The sequence below is a fragment of the Diabrotica virgifera genome, chromosome 2 (assembly GCF_917563875.1).
Source record: "Diabrotica virgifera virgifera chromosome 2, PGI_DIABVI_V3a".
Classification (NCBI taxonomy): Eukaryota; Metazoa; Arthropoda; class Insecta; order Coleoptera; family Chrysomelidae; genus Diabrotica; species Diabrotica virgifera.
This window is the reverse complement of record NC_065444.1, coordinates 88977091-89000027: the sequence shown is the minus strand read 5'-3', so window position 1 is coordinate 89000027 and position 22937 is coordinate 88977091. Positions and strand designations below refer to the sequence as shown.

At 30.1% G+C, this 22937-nt stretch overlaps 1 protein-coding gene across 2 annotated transcripts in view; it reads left to right on the top strand.

Annotated features, from left to right (window-relative positions):
* LOC114332597 (uncharacterized) overlaps positions 1 to 22437 on the top strand; it is a 40339-nt gene extending 17902 nt beyond the window's left edge. For both annotated transcript variants that reach the window (XM_028282419.2, XM_028282420.2), the window contains exons 4-7: positions 2453 to 2488; positions 2542 to 2653; positions 20515 to 20582; positions 22318 to 22437. In XM_028282419.2, coding sequence (XP_028138220.1) covers positions 2453 to 2488; positions 2542 to 2653; positions 20515 to 20582; positions 22318 to 22335 — 234 coding nt within the window. In that variant the 3' untranslated portion in view covers positions 22336 to 22437. The remainder of the gene's footprint in view (positions 1 to 2452; positions 2489 to 2541; positions 2654 to 20514; positions 20583 to 22317) is intronic.
* Positions 22438 to 22937: the final 500 nt, after the last annotated feature.

The window sequence follows — 22937 nt, the reverse complement described above, 5'->3', positions numbered from 1 at the left end:
GGAACAAGCTGTATTTTATTTTATATTCGAAATCTTCTTAACTTGTGCATTACAAAAATATAAAGGTTTAGTATGTTATACAGGGTTTTTACAAAGTCATAACCAATTTTATATGAAAATCGTAACAAGTTTAACTCCCTGTATAAATAAAAATAAGTATAACGGCAATGATTTATTAATCCCATATTTTTTTTATTTATTGTCAAAATTTTCATAAATGATCGATATTGCTAATTTTCTTTATATTGAATACAGGGTGAGTCAAAACGCAAGTACATTATTTTCTCAGTAATTTTAAATGAAACTTCCTGTATTTTATATCACTATCAAAAAGTGCCATTACCGTACTTTAATTGTTATATAACATTGCCTATGTCTAAGTTTATTAGTTTTCGAAATATTTTCATTTTTCAAAGCAAATTATTAATTGCGGGTTTAAGTCTATCCAAATTTTAGGTAAGTCATGACTGAATTGTCTAAAACTGATAATTTATGATTACTGATTATCAATCTGTAATCAAAGTTGGCTACAATTTTTGTTATTAACTTTTATTGCTATCTATTACTATAACGGATCTACAGAGCTTTACCCCACTAACCAAACACCCTGTATGGATAAATCGTTTTTTTTTAATTTCAAACTATTTTAAAAATGTGACTAATGCAATGATATTTTAAAGTACATACGTTAATAAATCGATATCTACAAATTGATGGTGGGTCAGTGACATTAGACTGCAGATCGAGAGTTCCCTAGTTCTAACACGGCTGTTGCGTATCTTTTTTTAATTTTTTTAATTTTTTTAATAAATAATTAAAAGTTGATATACCTGAAGTTCATATTTTATAATTTAATTATTATAAATAAATTTTATATATACCATTTTAAACAACAGTGTTATTATAAAAGTACTTTTTTATTATAGTGCAATTTTTGTAATTTTAAGCATTTTATATCGTCAAATTATTTTTTATTCTCTCCTATAAAAATAATAAAAACATATTATTATAAAAAAGTTCTTTTTTATAAAAGAGTAATTTTAAAAATAATGTGTGAATAAATTGTACTTATGTTTTAGAGATACACCTATTGCATATTATGGAATCTCGCTGGTCAGGTTGATAAGTTGATATACTTAAAATTTATATTTTATAAGTTAATTATTATATAGTTATTTTCCTAACAAGTGCAGAAAGTCATACTTTTCCGCACGTGACTGTAGTTTGCCGAACGACGCGAAGCGGGAGTTCGGCAAGCAGTCGAGTGCGGAAAAGAGACTTTCTGCAAGCGTTACGAACAATATTTGTTCTATGTGTCTTTAAAAAATGACCAAATCTTAATCAATTAATTTAATTAATATGATTATTTCATTCATAGGAGACTCTGACCAACAGAAAGCTACAGAAATCTGAATTAAATCGATAATTTTTTATAATCTCCCGTCGTTAAGTATATTACGTCAGATGTCCTTCGTTGCTACGAAAAAATACATTCAGTGACATTAATGACAATTAATGTTTTAAAAATTATAAAAGTGATGACTTTCATTCTTCAAATATTTATAAAAACTGTGTGTTTAATGGTACTTACATAAATAAATTACAATAAAATTTTAGTTTTGAACAGTTTTATTCATGAAATAATCGCAAAAAATTGCACTGGACCTCTGAAATTAATATAGAATTTTTGCTCTCGTGACACTTTGACATAATTTCACTCGCCTTCGGCTCGTGAAATTAAAACTGTCAAAATGTCACTCGGGAAAAATTCAATAATTTCAGAGCTCTTGTGCAATTACTACTGATTATACATACACAAATTAATTCTTTGACAAGGTTGTCAAAACCAAACTTTCAGCATACCTAAATGGTTAGCAGGACGACGATCTTGGTTTCCATGACGACGATTCAAAACCACTGTTATTGTCTACTGATTTGACTTTCGAATATTATGTCAACATTATTTTATTTCATTGAATTCTCGCGTTAATTTCATTAAAACATGAACACAATAAGATATATTTGAAATAAATTAGTAAAATCTAAATATTAGTTTGTTGCATGTATTATAATTACTTTAAGGTCATATTAACATATCTAAATTAACACGCTTGCGGAAAAGTAAAGCGCGTGCGGAAAAGTAAAACGCGTGCGGAAAAGGAACACGCGTGCGGAAAAGTAAAACTTTCTAAACTAAAACGCGTGCGCGAAAGTAGACATTTTAGCACGCTCGTAGAAAAAATAAATATTATATACCATTTTAACAACCGTGTTATTATAAAAAGTACTTTTTTATTATAGTGTAATTTTTTTAATTTTAAGTATTTTATATCGTCAACTTATTTTATATTCTCTCCTATAAATAATAAAAACATTTTATTATAAAAAAGTTCTTTTTTATAAAAGTCTAATTTTAAAAATAATGTGTGAATAAATTGTACTTATGTTTTAGAGATACACCTATTGCATATGGAATATGGGTGGTCAGGTAGAAATTTAAATTATTCTGTCTAATTGGTTATACTAATAAGTTGTTTTTAGATGGACCTTAATATGAAAATGGATCAAAATCAACTATGGGTTTATATACCTGACATGCACAAAGCTGACTTTGTCCACTATATGAAATGTAACGCTGATGCTATAAAATTGCGTAAGTCTTTATGTTAAACGTTTTACACAAAACGGCCGAGCAAACATCGACCTAAAAAGCAAAAGAATTGTTTCTTATTTTTATAAGTTTATAAGTTAGTTTTTAATACTTGTACATAACATACCGGGCAGTGGCGACGCGTGAATTTTTCTAAAGTGTTACCAAAACCAGATGTAAAAAAATCTTATTTAAAAAAAATATTTTGAACCGCCCAAATATAAGTTTTTGTTTTCAATCCTGTGGGATAAAATTAAACAAATCACTATTCCCAAATTATATGTATGTAATTACATATCGTTCATTTGGAAGAAGAGGGTTATAACTAAGAATTTTCATTTTTTTCAGTAGAAAGGTTTTAAGATTCATATTAGTTTATTTTATTTATTTTGTGCAGTGTTTAATGATATTATAGGCTTTAATGATTGAGTATGATAGATTTCTGATCTTTTTATCGCTCTGACAAAAAAAATTTTTTTTTTAAGATATCAGGTTTAGAAAAAAAACTTAGATATAGTCTGTTCGCTAAACTCAGACGCAACTTTCTAGATATTTTAGTCGGTAATTTTCCCAATTTTAGTAAAATTGGCAAAAAATAATTACTAAATAGTTAATAATCACTAAATAGTTAGTAATTTTGCCAATTTTTGCAAAATTATCAAAAAACAAAAAAAATATCGACTAAAATATCTAGCCAGTTGCGTCTGAGCTTAGCGAACCGACTATATAACCTTCTTCCCTAAAGAAATATTATCTTTTTAAGACATTATGTTTGCTCATAAAGTTACATTTTAGGAATTGTATTTATAAAGTATTATTAAAAATGCCATTATATCAATTATTATTTAATAAAACTTATTAATAAAACATTAAAATCGTATCCCTTATACAACACAAAATGAAACATAAAGCAATAATAGTAATAATTGTTTTTCTTTACAAATCTTTGTGAAAACTTAAGTGGTATTCAGGAAAACCTTGCGTTTCTCTATTAAAGACAACAAGCATTTGTTGCTAAATTAAATTAATCCTTAAATAATACTACAGTTTAATTTATAATAATTTACTCAATGCAGAAAAAGATAATTCACATACCTATAACAAAATAACTTTGAAGAATAAGGTTACATTTCACAAAACTACTTTTTACGCACATTATATTGCTTCTTTTTTATGACGAATTATCCAAAAAAAAAGTTACAACTAAGAAAGTATCCTTCTATCACAACATACTGTTCACTTTTAGTGTTATAATTTTTAAGAAAAATGGTTATATCTTTACTTATAACTCTATATCCCAAAAATAAATCACCCTTTCAATTAAATTAACTTATTTTTGTCTATTATATTCTAAGATATAACTGTATTCTCTAAAGCGAATAACGTTCTGTAGAGAAAGTTCGGGGAAAACCAAAGAGTTACATCTGCCATCTCACGGAAACTACTCTACTTACACATGTAACTATTTTTTCCATAGTAGAAGTCATTATTTGGAAGATATTGATGCAATAAAAAAAAACTTTAACATTTTGAGATGTAACCATCTTCTTCCAAATGAACGATATGTATATGTAACAGGTATAACAATAAATAATAAACAAACTAAACATATTATTCTATGAGCCATTCCACGAACATACGCCTGTTTTGGATTACTTCGACAACGAATATTTTACTGGGCAAAATAAGAAGAACGAAAGTAAATTGCAAATTACATTATTGTTTATTGGAATAATTATTAGCGCCATTTACTTTCGTACTTCTTATGTTGCACAGTAAACTATTCGTTGTCGAAGTAATCCAAAACAGGCGTATGTTCGTGGAATGGCCCATACCATAAAATTAACATAAAAAGATGAACAAGTAGGAAAAATAGATTTTGAAAACTATTGTTTATACAGAGTGAGTTTTATGTATGGAAACACTCAATTACCTCGAAAACGGCTTGCACTATTTTTATAGTTTTTGGTAGGTAGGGGTTTTCTAATGCGGTCGATATTATAGTTCTAATTACATTGTTGTCAGATCTTCCGTTTTTCTGGAAATCTAAGGAACTTTCTTATTTCAAATAGAATATCCTATATATTTTTTACGTTTTAAAGTCCTTAAGAAATACTGATTATTTTTTATGTTATATTCCCTATACCTAAATGCCATAAATTCGGAGATATTGTTACATTTATTAAAAAAAATCTTTAAACAAATTATAAAAATCAATTTTTTCGGCCCAGGTAGAGATTATTTTAGGTTCTTTGGATCATTGAGAACAAAAAAGGTCTTTTGTAATTTTTCTGTAAAGTTAATCATTTTCGAGTAATAAACAATTTAAAACAAAAAAATCGAATAATGACTATTTCAAGGTTCAAAAACACAAATAAAAAATATAATTTTTGAAGTTACAAAGTACCTAAATTCAAGTACAACTTGTCTTCTAATAGCTTGGCCATAAGATTTCTTGGCTCATTTTATTCTAAAATATTGCTTTTTAATTTTTAATAAAGTGCATATTATGAGAGGACGGGCTTTTCGGGCTCCATTAACAACTAAAAATCAATGTTTCAAAATGAAACCATTTCAAATTACTTATCGGTAGCTGATAAAATAAGGCTTGAGCTTGAATTTGGGTACTTCGCTGTTTTAAAAATAATATTGTTAATTTGTGTTCTTGTATCTTGAAAATCGTCATTGTTCGTTTTTTTTTTCAGTTTTAAATTGTTTATAACTCGGAAGCGATTAATTTTAGAGAAAAGTTACAAAAGACCTTTTTGTTCCCAATGATCCAAACAACTTAAAATAGTGTTTACCCGGACCAAAAAAATTGATTTTTATAATTTGTTTAAAATTTTTTTTTAATAAATGTAGCCATAACTCCGAAATTATGGCATTTAGATATAGGAAATATAACATGAAAAATAATCAGTATTTCTTAAAGACTTCAAAACAAAAAATATACAGGATATTCTATTTGAAATAAGAAAGTTCATTAGATTTACAGAAAAACGGAAAATACAACAACAATGTAATTAGCACTATAATATCGGCCGCATTAGAAAACCATTAGTCTAAAAATCCATACAAATCGTGAAAGACGTTTTCGAGATAATTGAGTGTTTCCATACATAAAACTCACTCTGTATTTTAATTCTTCCATTTTCAATAATATCCTTTCTTTCTTCAAAATTATATGTAAAAAAAATATACAAGTATATTTTTAACTTTTCAAGTAGTTGATCAATTACGCAATACGTAGCAACACTCTTCCATGTTTAAATGCACGCACACTGTAATCTGTAATAGGTACTAAACTAATGTTACCAATCCTCAAAATGGTTACAATACTGATATACACAGCGTGCCCGCGCACAGTCTCTAACAGAGCCGTCGCTCCTTCAAAATTTTCAGAAACGAGCTAGTCCCGAGCGATAGGGAGGTTTCTCCTGCGTTACCACTGCCAGTATTGGTAACAGCATATAATAACGTGCAATGGATTCACATATCTCGCCAATATGTTCGTGCGTCTAGTTGGCTATTTACTGAATTAGGTACTAGTAACAAATATTTCTGTTGGTAAAAAATATAAATGGAATTATTTCATAACAGTCATAAAATATTTATTGCAAGATTTTGAACTGTTACCAACGGTAACAGTGGTTACATGGACGCTTCGCCAGTGATACCGGGTGCAGCAATGCGGCACTAAACCTACAAATGTTCTATAGTAAGATGAATAGATGCACTTTTGAACTGGAAGAATTTCTACGGGAATGGGTTCAATTTCTCTACTTGACGTTTCGAGGTTTTCGAGATCGCTGAAAGTAAATATCATAATAGGCGAAGCAACGAAACGTTAAACCTAGGAATTTTGTGCAGTAAGATGAATCCTCATGCAACTCTTTAAATTCGATTCGAGAGAGTTTCAGGCAATTTTGTGAACTAAATTGATCTGCGTCAAAAATTTTTGTGCATGAGAAAACGCATTTTCAAAGTGCATCATCTCAAAGAGATGGAAAATGAAAAATTTAGAGCTCAGGAAATATCATTGACAAAAATGAGTAAAATTTTTATACTTAGGGGTTTTGGAAGTTACTGAACACGAATTTCATGACGTCGATGGTCTCCGAGGTACCTGTTGCCCAGGGTGGAACTCGTCGTCTGGGACGATCGAATAATTCGCGAAATGAAAATTGGATCGAAAAAGTGAAAAGTACGAGTTCAAGATTTTTAAAAAATCTATCGAACGACACTAAACACGACAGCCCCACAACACCAACTCCCTACATTAATCAAGTAGCAGGTAAGCACACAATACACGAAAAAACTAATGACAATGGTCAACGATTATGTAACCTAGCAGCTAGTACCAATATGATTATCGTTAGTACAAAATTCGAACATCCTAAATATCATAAAGTAACATGGATTTCCCCAGACCAAAAAACATTGTCACAAATAGACCATATACTGATTACAAGAAGGAAGCAAACATCGGTAACAGACGTAAGAACTTACAGAGGTGCACATGCAGACACAGACCATTTTATGGTGACTGCAAAGGTAAGACAAAAAGTCAAAAGAACTCTAAAAACACGACAACAAAAAATAAATGGCACGTAGAAAAACTGAATGCTCCAGACATAAGGATTAAATATGCTGACGACATGAACAAAAAACTGAAGGAACAATCTAAACCTACAAAGGATATAGAAACAGATTGGAGAAATATAAAAAAATGTATAAATGAAACAGCGAATGTACACATCGGGATAAAAAGAAACAAAAAAAGACAAGAATGGTATAACGAAGAATGTCATAACATGCTAAAAAAGAAGGTAGAAATGAGACAAATGTGGATAAGAACAAATAGACAGGATTATAGGGAAGAATACAATAGAATAAGACATAAATGCAAGAAAAAAATAAGGAAAATTAGACGTGACTGGTTGGATGATAAGATAAGAGAAATAGAAAAAGAAAGTAAGAACAGAAACATAAAAGAATTCTATAAGAAAATTAGTGAGCAGAACAAAACTTTTAAAGGAAAGATAAAAGGCATAAAAGATAAAAATGGAAAAGTATCAGAAAACGATGAAGAGTATAAAGAAATTTGGACTAACTATTTTAAAGACTTATTAACTGAACAAGAAGATCAAGACCTAAATGAAAACATAGAAGAAGAGATGATGATGTTAGGAAACCAGCTAGAAATACCAACAAAAGAGGAAGTTGAGGAAATTATTAATAGCAGCCGTAATGGTAAAGCCTCAGGATCGGACTGTATCAATATGGAGCTTATAAAATATGGTGGCGAAGAATTAAAAGATAAATTATACAATTTAATAAAAGACATATGGAACGAAGAAAAAATGCCAGAAGAATGGTACAAAGGACAAATTATCACGATTCATAAAAAAAGAGATCAACAGATGTGCAATAACTACAGAGGACTGACGCTATTAAACACAGCATATAAAATCATGTCCGCCTTAATACAACGAAGACTGACCGAAGCTACCACGAATATCATAGGACACTATCAATGCGGATTTGTTAAGGGAAAGTCTACAACAGATGCCATACATACGATTAAACAAATTATGGAAAAAGCACATGGATATAAAATAGAAATTGAACTGCTTTTTATAGATTTTCAGCAAGCATTTGATACAATAAAAAGATCAAAATTAATGGTAGCTCTGAAAGAAATGGGAATACAAAATAAATTAAGAAGATTAATACAAATGACAATAAGTAGAACTGTAGTTAGCATAAAAACTCAAGTAGGCGACACAGAAGAATTTGTCATCAATAAAGGCGTGAGACAAGGAGATTCATTATCAGCAACTCTGTTTAATCTTACCCTAGAATACATCGTCAGGAATATCAACAAAGGCACCCTCCGAACGAGAGAAGGACAAATAATAGCATACGCTGATGATATTGTTCTAATAACAAAAAATAGAAAAACAATGGAACGAATGTTAAACGAATTGGTAACAGAAGGAAAAGTAATGGGATTAAAAATAAACCAAGAAAAAACCAAAATAATAAGATTTGACAAAAACTTTGAAAAGAGAAAGGCTAGAGTAGGAGAATACACTTTTGAAGAAGTCGAAAAATTTAAATACTTAGGAATATTAATAACAAACAATGGAGAAAGAGAAACCGAAATCAAAGAAAGATTATTACAGCAAATAAGGGCTTACATGCAAATAAAAAATTACTTAAAAATAAGTTATTGAGTAAGAAATCAAAAATGAAAGTATACAAAACAATAATTCGACCGACGATGATGTATGCAGCATAAACTCTTAGCATGACAAAAAAACAAGAGGAAAACCTTAGAATACAAGAAAGAAAAATACTAAGAGCAATACTAGGACCAATAAAAATAAGTGACAATGAATTTAGACAAAGAACGAACCTTGAGCTACTGGATGAAATTAAGGAAGATATAGTGTGTAAAATAAAACAGCAAAGAGCAAAATGGCTAGGACACATATGGAGATCCGGATCAACTACGACGATATTCTCAATATTGGAATGGACACCAGCTGGCAAGAGAAGACGTGGAAGACCAAAATCTACATGGTTACAAGAAGTAGTAAGTGATCTCAAAAAGGCGGGCATACGACATTGGAAAGAAAAAACCAGAGACAGGAAAGAGTGGAGAAAAATAACCGAGAAAATTAAATAACGAACATGAGGACTGATCTACCTCAAACCATAGATCTAGAGAGCGTAAGCGGCGTAATCCCTAAAGGGGTGTTTAGCCACTATATATAAATTGATCTCCGGCAAAAATTTTTGTGCATGAGAAAACGCATTTTCAAAGTGCATCATCTCAAAGAGATGGAAAATGAAAAATTTAGAGCTCAGGAAATATCATTGACAAAAATGAGTTTAATTTTTATACTTAGGGGTTTTGGAAGTCACTGAAGACGAATTTCATGACGCCGATGGTCTCCGAGGTACCTGTTGCCCAGGGTGGAACTCGTCATCTGGGACGATCGAATAATTCGCGAAATGAAAATTGGATCGAAAAAGTGAAAAATCTCAGTTCAAGATTTTTAAAAAATCTATCGAACGACACTAAACACGCCAGCCCCACAACACCCCCTGGAGGTAGGGCTGGAGTATCTTTAAAATCTTAAACAGAAATCCCCATTTTTTATTGCATATTTGGATTTCTTACGTAAAAATAAGCAACTTTTATTCGAGACATTTTTCGAATTGCGGATAGATGGCGCTATAATTGGAAAAAAACGATTTATCATGATACCATAGGTAAATTGGAGAAACGGTCTAATATCTCGAGAAATGTTCCAAATAAAAAACCAAAAAACACTTTTTTAATATATTTCAAGATCCTATCGAATAACATCAAACACGACCCTCTACTCCACCCCATGTAGGTGGGGTGGGGGTAGCTTTAACCCTTAACTACAGACATCCGGTATTTTTTACCGGTGGGCATTCCCAAAATGCGGATTTCGTGGTAATCTCACCACTTACAAGTTCATGTGTCTCTGTAGCTCTCGGGCAGTTTGTATAACAGTGCTAGTCAAAGCGTGTAGCGTGTATTATCAATATTTTCTTTTGTAGCACACATCAAAAATCTTAAACGGTAAAATTTACCGGATGTCTGTGTTAAGTAAGTATTCTTATGTGGGTACTTTATTTGTAAATGTGAAATGTTTATATTATTTTTTGTGTTTTTATAGAAAAAGTAAAGAAATGGACTGTGGTAGTCATCCTGGACCTTCAATGAAGGTTAAATTTGAAGACAAAAATTTTGAGGCAACTTTGCAAAAATGGAATTGCCATTTAACCCTATGACAATTTTACCCCTTGCAGATTTTTTCTCATGGATCTAAAAATTTTTGAAAATGCTATTTTATGCCTTCTTTGTGATTATATGTTACGTTTATTTGTTAAAAAAAAGTCTAAATTTTTTTCATAGCCTTTATGGCCATTTGTTTCAATAGACGAAAAATGCTATCAAAATTTCTGCTTTAATAGATTATTCTTTAAAAATCTTGTATTATATTATCAAAATCACTCATTTTACCATTTTTCTCATATGTAGAGACGCGTATATATGTAGATGTAGTTTAACGCGTTAGTTAAATTAACAATATTTTCAAAAATACTTATTTTATTTTTGATATTTTAATTATATTTTAATTTTAATTAATTTTTGATATTGTTTAGTTGAATATTTTAATTTAATATCAAAAATTAATTAAACTTTAATAATATGAGCATACACAAAACTATTGTATTTTTGTCCACCCTGTACCAATTTGAATCAATATGTGATACATTTTTGGAATCAGCTCAGCTAGAGTAATCCGAAAATTGAGACAAAATGGGGGTGTTCTATTTAAAAAAAATGACGGTGACGTTATTATTCGAAAGTAATTCACCCTGTATATCAGAATATTATTTTAAAACACCGTAAATTAAAATCAAAAATCGACGTGTTTCAGGATTATTTCTTAAAATGCTCTGTTTAGCTAAAAAAGAATTTGTTCCATACTTTACGGACACAGTGTATACATAATACTAAAATATAAAATATGTACTAACTCGATATGTTACTGACATACTAATCGTGGTATTTTCTTTCTATTGATTAGTAAATCAGTAACATATCGAATCAATACACATATTTTATGTTTTAATATTATGGATATAATATCTATGTATTGTTAATATTATTTATTATTTAAAATAGCATATATCTAACAATAAAACACTAAAAACGTTAGTTTTCTATACTTCCACAAAATTTATTACAACTAAGTGACTACAGCTGTTTCGGCAGAGTGCCTTTCTCAAGTGATATAGTTTAAAATGTGTTTGCCTTTTTAAGTCTTTAACTGATGAGGTTGAGGAGTGGGGGGCTGTTTGTCTTGAGTTGGTCATTCAGAATTACATCCGCATTTTTCAATTTATTAATTTCCATAGATTCTAAAAAAGATAGCTTAAGGCCTTTATTTTGAATATACATAATTTGAAACTCTTCATTCAAAAAATGTTTATGATCTAGAAGGTGAAGTGCCTATGTAGAAGTATCTGTTTTTCTATTGTTGAAAGCCTTTTGTGTTCTGCTATCCGTTTGTCAAAGGTTCTGCCAGTTTGACCCATGTAAGTTTTCGGACAGTCACCACACGTTAGTTTCTACACACCACTCTGTAGTTGCTTTCTCTTTCGGCTTTTATTGTTCTTAATATATTTGCTTAAGTTCTTTCTCTTTCGGCTTTTATTGTTTTTAATATATTTGCTTAAGGAAGCAACTGCAGAGTGGTGTGTACAAACTAACGTGTGGTGACTGTCCGAAAACTTACATCGGTCAAACTGGCAGAACCTTTGACAAACGGATAGCAGAACACAAAAGGGCTTTCAACAATAGAAAAACAGACACTTCTACATACGCACTTCACCTTCTAGGTCATAATCATTCTTTGAATTAAGAGTTTTAAAATCTGCATATTCAAAATAAAGGCCTTAAGCTATCTTTTCTAGAATCTATGGAAATTAATAAATTGAAAAATACGGATGTAATTCTGAATGACCAACTCGAGAAAAACAGCTCCCCACTCCTCAACCTCTTCAGTTAAAGACTTAAAAAGGCAAACACATTGTAAACTATATCACTTGAGAAAGGCACTCTGCCGAAACAGCTGTAGTCACTTAGTTGTAATAAATTTTGTGGAAGTATAGAAAACTAACGTTTTCAGTGTTTTATTGTTAGATAAAATGAACTTTCATCAAGTAACTGTCGAATCCATCAATTATATAATAGTATATATATTATAAAGTCGGAATTTGGTATTACATTGGAGAGTAAACTAAATGTAAGCCCAAATACGATGTCGGGATAGTATCACGAGGTTTTTACTATGGAGTCTCTAGCGCGAGAATTTTACTGCCACCGTTGTATTTGGTTGTCTTTTTAAAGACAGATCACATGTTATGATTTTTTGTGGTGGATATTCTTGAGCTGGGTTGATCTCATGTAATCTATTGAACTATCTTTTAGTAAAGTCGTCCCAGGAACGTAACTCATCAATATCGGCAATATCATTTTTAAGTATTTTACTTTAAAATGTATAATACATGTTTGAATTGCCGATATAAATGAGTCAGATTAAATAAATTATTAGAAGAATTTTTTACTAAGCAACAACATTTTTGTTTAATTTAGTATTGTTTTGTATTTTGACAACGACACCCGACCTGGGCGTCGAAACGTTAATAAAATAATTTTTTTGGTAAAATTGTGGCTTATTTCTCATTGAAAATAGTTGATTATTTATACAGGGTGGGGCATTAATGTGACAAAGTCCAATTACTCGTTTGTCGTAAGAGATACGAAAAAAAGTTATTTAGGTAAAAGTTGGGGCATACATAGTAACATAATCTAAAAATATTTTCAAATATACAGAGGCGTCCGTGTTAACAGGGTGACACAAACTTATGTTTTTTTAAATGGAACATGCTGTATATTTTTACATTTTTGGATTATCCTCAATGTTTCCTTTCTTATAATGTATGGTTTTGTAATATTATACGAGGTACTTTAAAAGTTAATTACGTTTTTTTGTTAATTTCGTGCAATATCTACACCCTGTAGAATTGTAGTGATTTGACACCAAAACTTATATTAATATTCAAACAATTTTTAATATAGTCTACTATTGTTAATCATTAACATTATAGCGAAATGTTTAATTTTAGTATACAGGGTGGGTCGAAACTCGGAATGAGTATTTTCTTAGTTTTCTTAAAAGGAACACCCTGTATTTTAGTATTGTAATGAAATTATATTTTATGATACTTTTTTATTTCTTAAGCATTCCCTATACCTAAGTGCTTTAATTTGTAAGTTATTCGTAATTCTTTAAGCCAAACATTAATTGCAACAAAAATTACGTGAAATTTTATTAGGTGGCCGTGAAGATATCCAATCAAAAATAATTTTTCAAAAAAAATTCACAATAATCTAGCCTGATCCTTAATTTATTAATATTGGATGAGATATCCAAATACGTTCGTAGTTAAGGTTGTTGGTGCTTAAAATATTAATCAAACATACAAAATTTTCCCTAGTTGGCTATGACAGAAAATTTGCTTAAACATTTGACATTATACTTAGTTCCAGTTGATTTGTTATTAGTACTAATATTAATTTTTCTAATGAGGAACTGATTAAAATGGCTTTGTGCTAGGAGAGTATAACAAAAATGAGCTACTTGCAATAAAAATTTATCATCAGCAATTCGCTGATAGAAAACCAAAAAGATAATCTTTTGAAAGTATACTAAAACGGTTTCAACAGACTAGATACTTAGATTGTAAGAACGGTTGTACTAATATGCAGATTCTCAGTGACATTAAGGATTACTTTTAATGTTTCCTGTTTTCTTCACTTACAATAGTTTTTGTTCGATCAGGTTTATCATAATCTTAGTGTTCAGTCCGTTGAAACCGTTCTAGTATATTTTTAAATGTTTCTTTTCTTAATTGTCGTCTATCAGGGAATTTCTGGTGAAAAATTCTTATTGCTATTAGCACATTTTTGTTATACTCCACTAGCACAAAAATCTTATTAATTAGTTCCTCATTAGAAAAATTCATATTAGTAATGGTAACAAAGCAACTGGAACTATAAAAATAGTATAATATCAAATTTTAAAGGAAATTTAGTGTCATAGCCGACTAGGTAGAATATTGTATGTTTTTATTAATATTTTGCGCACCAACAATGTTAACTACGAATTTATTTGGATATCTCATCCAATATTAATAAATTAAGGATCAGTCCAAATTAGAATGTATTTTTTTTTCGAAAAATTATTTTTGATTGAATAGTTTCACGGCCACCTAATAAAATTTCACGTAATTTTTGTTGCAATTAATGTTTGGCTTAAAGAATCACGAATAAATTAAAAATTAAAACACTTAGGTATAGGGAATGCTAAGAAATAAAAAAAGTACCATAAAATATCATTTCATTGCAATACTAAAATACAGGGTGTTCCATTTAAGAAAACTATGAAAATACTCATTCCGAGTTTCGACCATCCCTGTATACTAAAATTTAGCATTTCGCTATACTGTTAATGTTTAACAATAGTAGACTATATTAAAAATCGTTTGAACATAAAACAAAAATTTGATATCAAATCACTACAATTCTACAGGGTGTAAATTAAGAATCAAGAATTAACAAAAAAACGTAATTATCTTTTAAACTACCTCGAATAATATTAAAAAACCGTATATTTTAAAAATGGAAACATTGAGGAGAATCCAAAAATGTAAAAATATACAGGGTGTTCCATTTAAAAAACATAATTTTGTGTCACCCTGTCAATAAGCAGGCCCCTGTATATTTGAAAATATTTTTAAATTATGGTCCTATCAGAGCCCCAACTTTTAACTAAATAACTTTTTTTCGTATCTCTTACGACAAACGAGTATTTGGACTTTGTCCTACTAATGCCCCACCCTGTATATAATTCGAAAAAATGTCTAGATTAAAAGTTACTTATTTGTACGTAAGGAATCCAAATCTGCAATAAGAAATGGAGGTTCCTTTTGAAGGTCTTAAAATTACCCCTCACCCAACCTCCAGGGGGTGGAGTGGAGAGTCGCGTTTGATGTTATTCGATAGGTTCTTGAAATATTATATGAAATTTTGAAAACTTATTTTTTGGTTTTTTTTTGGAAGTGTATTTCTCGAGATATTAGACCGTTTCTATAATTTACCTATGGTATCACGATAAATCGTTTTTTCCGATTATAGCGCCATCTATCCAAAATTCCAAAGAATGTTTCGAATAAAATTTGCTTATTTTTACAAAATAAGTAAATATAATATAAAGCATAATATAAAGCAATGCAAGTCTACAATAATCAATGGGGGTTTCCATTTAAGATTTTAAAGTTACCCCCAACTCACTTCCAACGGGTGGGGTTGGTTGGTTCGTGTTTAGTGCCATTCGATAGATTTTGAAAAAATTTTGAAAACGTATTTTTCAGTTTTTCAATCTAATCTTCATTTCGCGAATTATTTGATCGTCTCACGAATTATCCAATCGTCCTAGGTGACGAGTTCCACCCTGGGCACCGAGTACGTAGGATACTATCGCCGTCATGAAATTAGTATTCAGTGATCTCCAAAAATTCTAAGTATAAAAATTGAGGTCATTTGCGTCAATATTTCCTGAGTTTGTCGTTTTCCATCCCTTCAAGATGCACTTTGAAAATGCATTTTCCTAGGCTGCACAAAATTTTTTTGCCGGAGATCAATTTAGTTCACAAAATTGTCTGACACTCTCTCGAATCGAATGCAAAAAGTTGCATGACGATTCATCTTACTGCAGAAAATTACTAGGTTTTGGACTAGTGCTTCGACCTGGTGCCCAGGGCTGAAATCGTCTCTTTATGGTATTTTCGTTATCTTCAGTTTTATGTTACATATTTTCATTCTAAATCAGTCCAAAGTCATTTCTAGGCGGTTTTAAAGATCGCTGAATATGAATATCATTATGACTATATTCTCTAGGTACCTGGTGTCCAGTATATGTCTCGTAACCTGAAGTGTTAAGTTATTTTCATTCAAAAATTTAATCATTTAACCATTTAAATTGTCAGGTTACTGATCGTAAGGCTATACATATATTTATATAGTTTTAAGTTGTCCGTCAATTCTGATTTTCATTTTGTTGATTTAGTAGATGTCTTCAATAGTTTTGGTAAATATATTTAGAGGAACTTCCCCACTATACAGAAGATGGGCTTCACTTTGAGTTTTACTTTGTGAAGTGTTAAAGTCGACTAAACACAGAACCACTGGTCTATTATACTCTAGTGATTTCTCAGCAATTTGTTGTTTCACGTCGAATACTGCATCTGTAACCTTGTTGTTTATCTGCTTAACAAATGCTCGGATTCATTAGTTCATGTAAAATTTTATATGCAAATTTGTGAGTAGTATTTAACATGTTTATATCTCTGTAGTTTTCTTGCTATATAATACAGGGTGCGCCAAACCTCTGGTCTTCTTTGATTACGGCTAAACTATGAGATATACAAAAAAATGTTTATAACAAAACTAATGTGTATCAAAGAGGTCTATAATTTAAAATTATTTTCAATTATACAGGGTGAGTCAGAACGACGGTATGAACCAAAGTTTTATTTTTTTAAATGGAACACCCTGTATATTAAATCATTTTTGAATATATTATTTAAAAATATGAAAAATTTGTATAAGGTCTTATAGGCCTAAAGTTAATAATTTTCAAAATATTTACATTTTTATTGAGAAAAATGGTAATATTTATAGGGTTGTGGATTATGTTTCCAAGGAAATAAAAATTTAGGTGATAGGTCAAAGTTTTTAAAATATAGTGTTATTTTTAAATAATTTAATATTTTTTACTTTTAGCCATAAAATATACAGTGTGATCACTATTTGCAAATACAAAATTTTCTCATTTTTTTAAATGGGACACCCTGTATATTAGTTTTGCGTTTGGTAGTAAATATTACAACCTTTCTTTTGGTATAAGGTTGTATGTACCTAGCATGTTTCGTTTTGTAGATATTTTAAAAAAATTATAGATTTTACGTTTTTGCGGATTTTTTATTTAAAAATTTTTTTGCAAAAAAAATAATTATAATCTGGTTTTAGAAACATACACTAAAATATAAAATATGAAAATAAAAACGTAATTAAAGATTAAAATAAATCGTATGCTAGTACAATTCAATTGAATTTAATAACTTTAAATTATTTTACAAAAAATATTTTACCTTATTAATGAATACACAAATTAGTTACTAAATTAAATAAACAACCAAATTTTAAATCAATCGTAGTAATTCTTCTACCGCAGCAACTTTCCTGTACCAAATTAATTGTTAGTTATATTGTATTTACGAGTAAGATCAGTTAATAACTTTTTAATTTACCTACATCTTGAGAACGTATAAAGTATGCTTTAAAACAAATGAACGTTATGGAAGTATATTAAGAAGTAAATAGTATCTATGTACCTACTCGTGTCACAAAAGCTGGTAATAATTTCTAATGGTTTCGCCCAAAACAAATGTCATATCCAAACATTTTTCGGTTAAAAAATTAAAATTAAAAATATAAAAAATTGTTACAAAATTTCAACTACAAAAGTATTACCAGTTTTTGTGACACCAGTAAATACTATTTATATTAATAAATAATTTGGATGATACATTTAACATTCATTTGTTTCAAAGCATACTTTATAATAACTTTTATATTCTCAAGATGTATGTAAGTCAATTTAAAAGTTTAACTAAATACAATTTAACTAACAATTAATTTGGTACAGGAAAGTTGCTGTAGTAGAAAAATTACTATGGTTGATTTAAAATTTGGTTGTTTATTTAATTTAGTAACTATTTTATGCATTCATTAATATGGTAAAATATTTTTTGTAAAATAATTTAAAGTTATTAAATTCAATTGAGTTGTACTAGCATACGATTTATTTTAATCTTTAATTACGTTTTTATTTTCATATTTTATATTTTAGTGTATGTTTCTAAAACCAGATTATAATTATTTTTTTTGCAAAAAAAAAATTAAATAAAAAATCCGCAAACACGTAAAATCTATAGTTTTTTAAAATATCTACAAAACGAAACATGCTAGGTACATACAACCTTATACGAAAAGAAAGGTTGTAATATTTACTACAAAACGCAAAACTAATATACAGGGTGTCCCATTTAAAAAAAATGAGAAAATTTTGTATTTGCAAATAGTGATCACACTGTATATTTTATGGCTAAAAGTAAAAAATATTAAATTATTTAAAAATAACACTATATTTTAAAAACTTTGACCTATCACCTAAATTTTTATTTCCTTGGAAACATAATCCACAACCCTATAAATATTACCATTTTTCTCAATAAAAATGTAAATATTTCGAAAATTATTAACTTTAGGCCTATAAGACCTTATACAAATTTTTCATATTTTTAAATAATATATTCAAAAATGATTTAATATACAGGGTGTTCCATTTAAAAAAATACAACTTTGGTTCATACCGTCGTTCTGACTCACCCTGTATAATTAAAAATAATTTAAAATTATAGACCTCTTTGATACACATTAGTTTTGTTATAAACATTTTTTTGTATATCTCATAGTTTAGCCGTAATCAAAGAAGACCAGAGGTTTGGCGCACCCTGTATATATTAGGACAAAAAATAATACTAAATAGGGAAATTCAAACGGAAGAAATAAAAAGAAGAAGAAAGATAGCATGGACATCATTCGGTAAACTGAACTATATACTCAGAAATCAGCAAATTCAACTACATCTTAGATCTAAAGTTTTTGATGTATGCATTATTCCGATATTAAGATATGTGGCACAAACATGGACAAACACAAAAAAGAATATGAACATACTCAGAGTCACTCAACACGTGATGGAAAGAGCAATGCTTGGCATATCACTTAGCGACAGGAAAACAAACACATGGATAAGACAGAAAACCAAGTCACCGATGTAGTACAAAAATCATTAAAATTAAAATGGGACTACGCTGGATATGTAGCCAGGAGCGATCAAAACAAATGACACAGAACAATTCTAACCTGGAGACCATACCAACACAAAATACCTAGAGGCACACCTCCTAAGAGATGGACAGTTAATCTGAAACGAACTGTCGGGAAAAATTGGCTACAAGTAGCGTACAACAAAAAACAATGAAAAGGAAGTCTTGAAGAGGCTTATGTTCAGATGTAGACGTGAATGGCTAGACGAAGAAGAAGAAAGAAGTTTTCTTGTCATTTTTTATTTCCTTTTTTGAATAGTAGAATTTGTTTGCTCGTTCGCCATTTCCATGGGATTTTATTGTGTTGTATGTCGCTTTGATTAACAACATAACAGGAAGTTGTCTTTACATTTTATTAATCAAAGTTTTTAAATGTTGCTTAAAATTATTTCCTTTTTAATTCGTTTTGTATTCCATCCTTACGTGCTGCTATTAGCTTCTTCAATTGTGGTAATTTCTGGAAGTTGTAACTCCGGCGGCATTTGTTGTTCCTCTGCATAGAATTTTTTAATAGTCAAGCCATGTATCTTTCTCAATGTGTTTTGGTTCTATTAGCTCCTTAATCTTAGTTCTTTGATTTCTTATAAAGCGCCAAATTTTCTTTTGTAACCCATACAAATCATTTTCCATTTCTTTTGAAAACATTTCAAGTGACAATTTTTTATTCTTCTTACAAGTGCATGTGTTTAGTTCCTTATTGCCTTGTAGTTTTCGTGTACCTATTTTTTCTTGGTTGACATGTGTTTTAAGTAATCATTTTTCATTACATTTTTACTTCACTAATTTTCTTTCCAGTTTCCGATTGGCAGAAAAAGAATTGGACTACCGCACACAAAAAACGGAGTGACAACCTTCAATAGAGATATCAATCTGCCTGTGAACAAGCAGAATTGCCTAGTGAGAGGACGAAAAAGAAGAAAAATAAACGAGAAAAATATCGCAGGCTGGAAAGCAAACGACCTGGATGCAAGACACGGTTCAGAAAAAACTGGCCGTAAATCCTTGAGATCACGTACAGTGGCTTTGAGTGACAACGAGCTTGCATGGCAACCATTTATCTGTTGCCACCTAGCACAGTGTTTTGGAAGCAGACTTTGTCTGCACTGTATCCGCTATACGACATATCTCCTCTACACTAGATTTTTATCTTACACCAATTTAGGAAAATGAATCAGAATAACTGGTAATGACATGTTCTATTGGTTTAACATTAATAAACGATTGTATTTCAGCTAACAAAAATCATGTCCAGAAGGTGTGGGAGATGCAAAAGTGCGTTCAAAAGTCAGTGGATAACGAAGTAAGTAAAAAAAAATACAAATAATATAATATAGCGAGTTAATTGACTTGTTGAAACGTGTTTTTTTTAACGTATAAATATTTTCAATTTTTTGCAACACGAAAATGCAGCAGCTGCATAATACTCTGGTTAAATCGGAGACTGCAGGAAGAGTCTATACAGGTTTCGGAGGTATTTTCCCCTTCATCAGTAGTCTCATATCCTCTTCTCTCCGATTTCTCCAGGTACCGCACTTTGGGCCTTTCCGAATTGCAAAGAAAGAAATGTCATGGATGAACTAGAGCCATCTACCGAAAAACAAAGTAAGTTATCAGTCGAAGTAACACAGAAAACGACAATAAATATCGTTCCCATACCACCAAATTGACAGCAGGTAGAATACTTTCTTTGGTTACACCTCCTGAGAATTTCAAAATTTATAAATCAAACAGGATGCCGAGGAAATTAAGATAAGAGAATTTTAAATAATTCACATTCACAACCCATCGCTCAGCTTGGTAAAAGTTCCAACAAGAAAGATTCGTTAATACTCCTACAAAAGAATAAATGAATTAAAAATGTATAAATATTTTCAATTTCTTTGCAACACGAAAATGCAGCAGCAGCATAATACTCTGGTTAACTCGATTAAATACTAGAGTCTATACCGGTTTCGGAGGTCTTTTCCCCTTCATCAGTAGTCCATATCCTCTTCTCTCTGATTTCTCTAGGTATCACACATTGAAACTTTCCGAATTGCCATAAAAGAAATGTCACGGATGAACTAGAGCCATCTATCGAAAATAAAAGTAAGTTATCAATCTAAGTAGCACAGAAAACGACAACAAATATCTTTCCCATACCACCAGATTGACAACAGGTGGAATACTTTCTTTGGTTACACCTCCAGAGATTTTCCTGAGCAGATGAGTTGTGAATTATTTAAAATTCTCCCCTCTTAATTTCCTCGGCATCCTGTTTGATTTATAAGTTTTGAAAATCTCAGGAGGTGTATCCAAAGAAAGTATTCCACCTGTTGTCAATCTGGTGGTACGGGAACGATATTTATTGTCATTTTCTGTGCTACTTCGATTGATGACTTGTTCTGTTTTTTTTTTTATTTTATTGTGATACGATTTTTGCTTATTTTAGGTCTAGGTGCTGCTAAATCAGAAATGCAATGATTTTTAGTGGCAAAGCTTTCCAATTCCAGTTTCGTCAGCATTGTAAAAGTTTTCGAGGGAGCAATTTTCTACTTTTAGTAACTACCTTGGTTTTATTTGTTTAATTCTTTGCTTGCTCTATTCACTTAATTTTCCAGGTGTGTCTCGAGACACATTTGTGAAATATGTACCTGGATATTTAAACGGCATCATTTTTTCTATTAGTAGTTCTTATAGCAGATTATTTTAAGTTGTTTCTTTTTGGTATCCTGTTTTAGTTCGTACTTTCTTATATTTTATCCAAGATGAGGTTGAACAATAGAGAACTCAGGGAGTCTCCCTGTCTTATCCGAATTCCAGCATCAATTGGGTCAGTTAGTTATTCTTCTACTTTTACTTTTATTTTGTTATTTTTGTAGATATTTGTTCAAAATACGATGTTTGTATGTATTATTATTAGCGGGTAAACACAACTATCAAAGAAAAATATATACCAAGATTATATCTGGTAAATGGAATCTGTTATACACTAGCGTCTACAAGTAAAACTGTTTATGTTAAACATAAAATATAATTGTTGCTTTGTTTTTTAGCACTACATATTCTTCTAAAGACGCAGACTGGATTACCGGAGTTGATATGTTAAAAATTATGTGAAAAACAATTTGATTACCTGTTAATAATTCTGAATAAACTCTTATATCAATATTAAACATGTTTTTCTTTATACCTCGCATTCTTTTCGTTAAGCGAAGTATGATCGCAGAAGAAACAATTGTCAATGGATCATTGTTCCGAAACAACAATGCATTATTGAGTGCTAAATTTAATGAAATTAGTGTCACACAAATTAGTTAATTACAAAAAAAAAACGAGTTCTTCATGGTTCGCTCCAAAAAGAAAAGATGTAATAGTCAGTATTTCCGGATAGACTATACACCATAATGATCACAATAGCAGAATAGGAGGATGAGACTGTATTTATATTTTGGATAGGATGTTGTGCGATTCTAAGGTAATCAGCTTTGATAACAGTACTGAAGAAAATATTTGCTTACATGTTAAAAACTGCAGAACGCTTGAAGAATGTGCAAGTAATTATCCAATTATCCCAATCAACTGCTTCGTAGTGAAACATAATCATCACTGATAATATTAATTTTCCTGACAACTATTGAGCACCTACTTTATTGGAAAGTACAAAAATGTTATA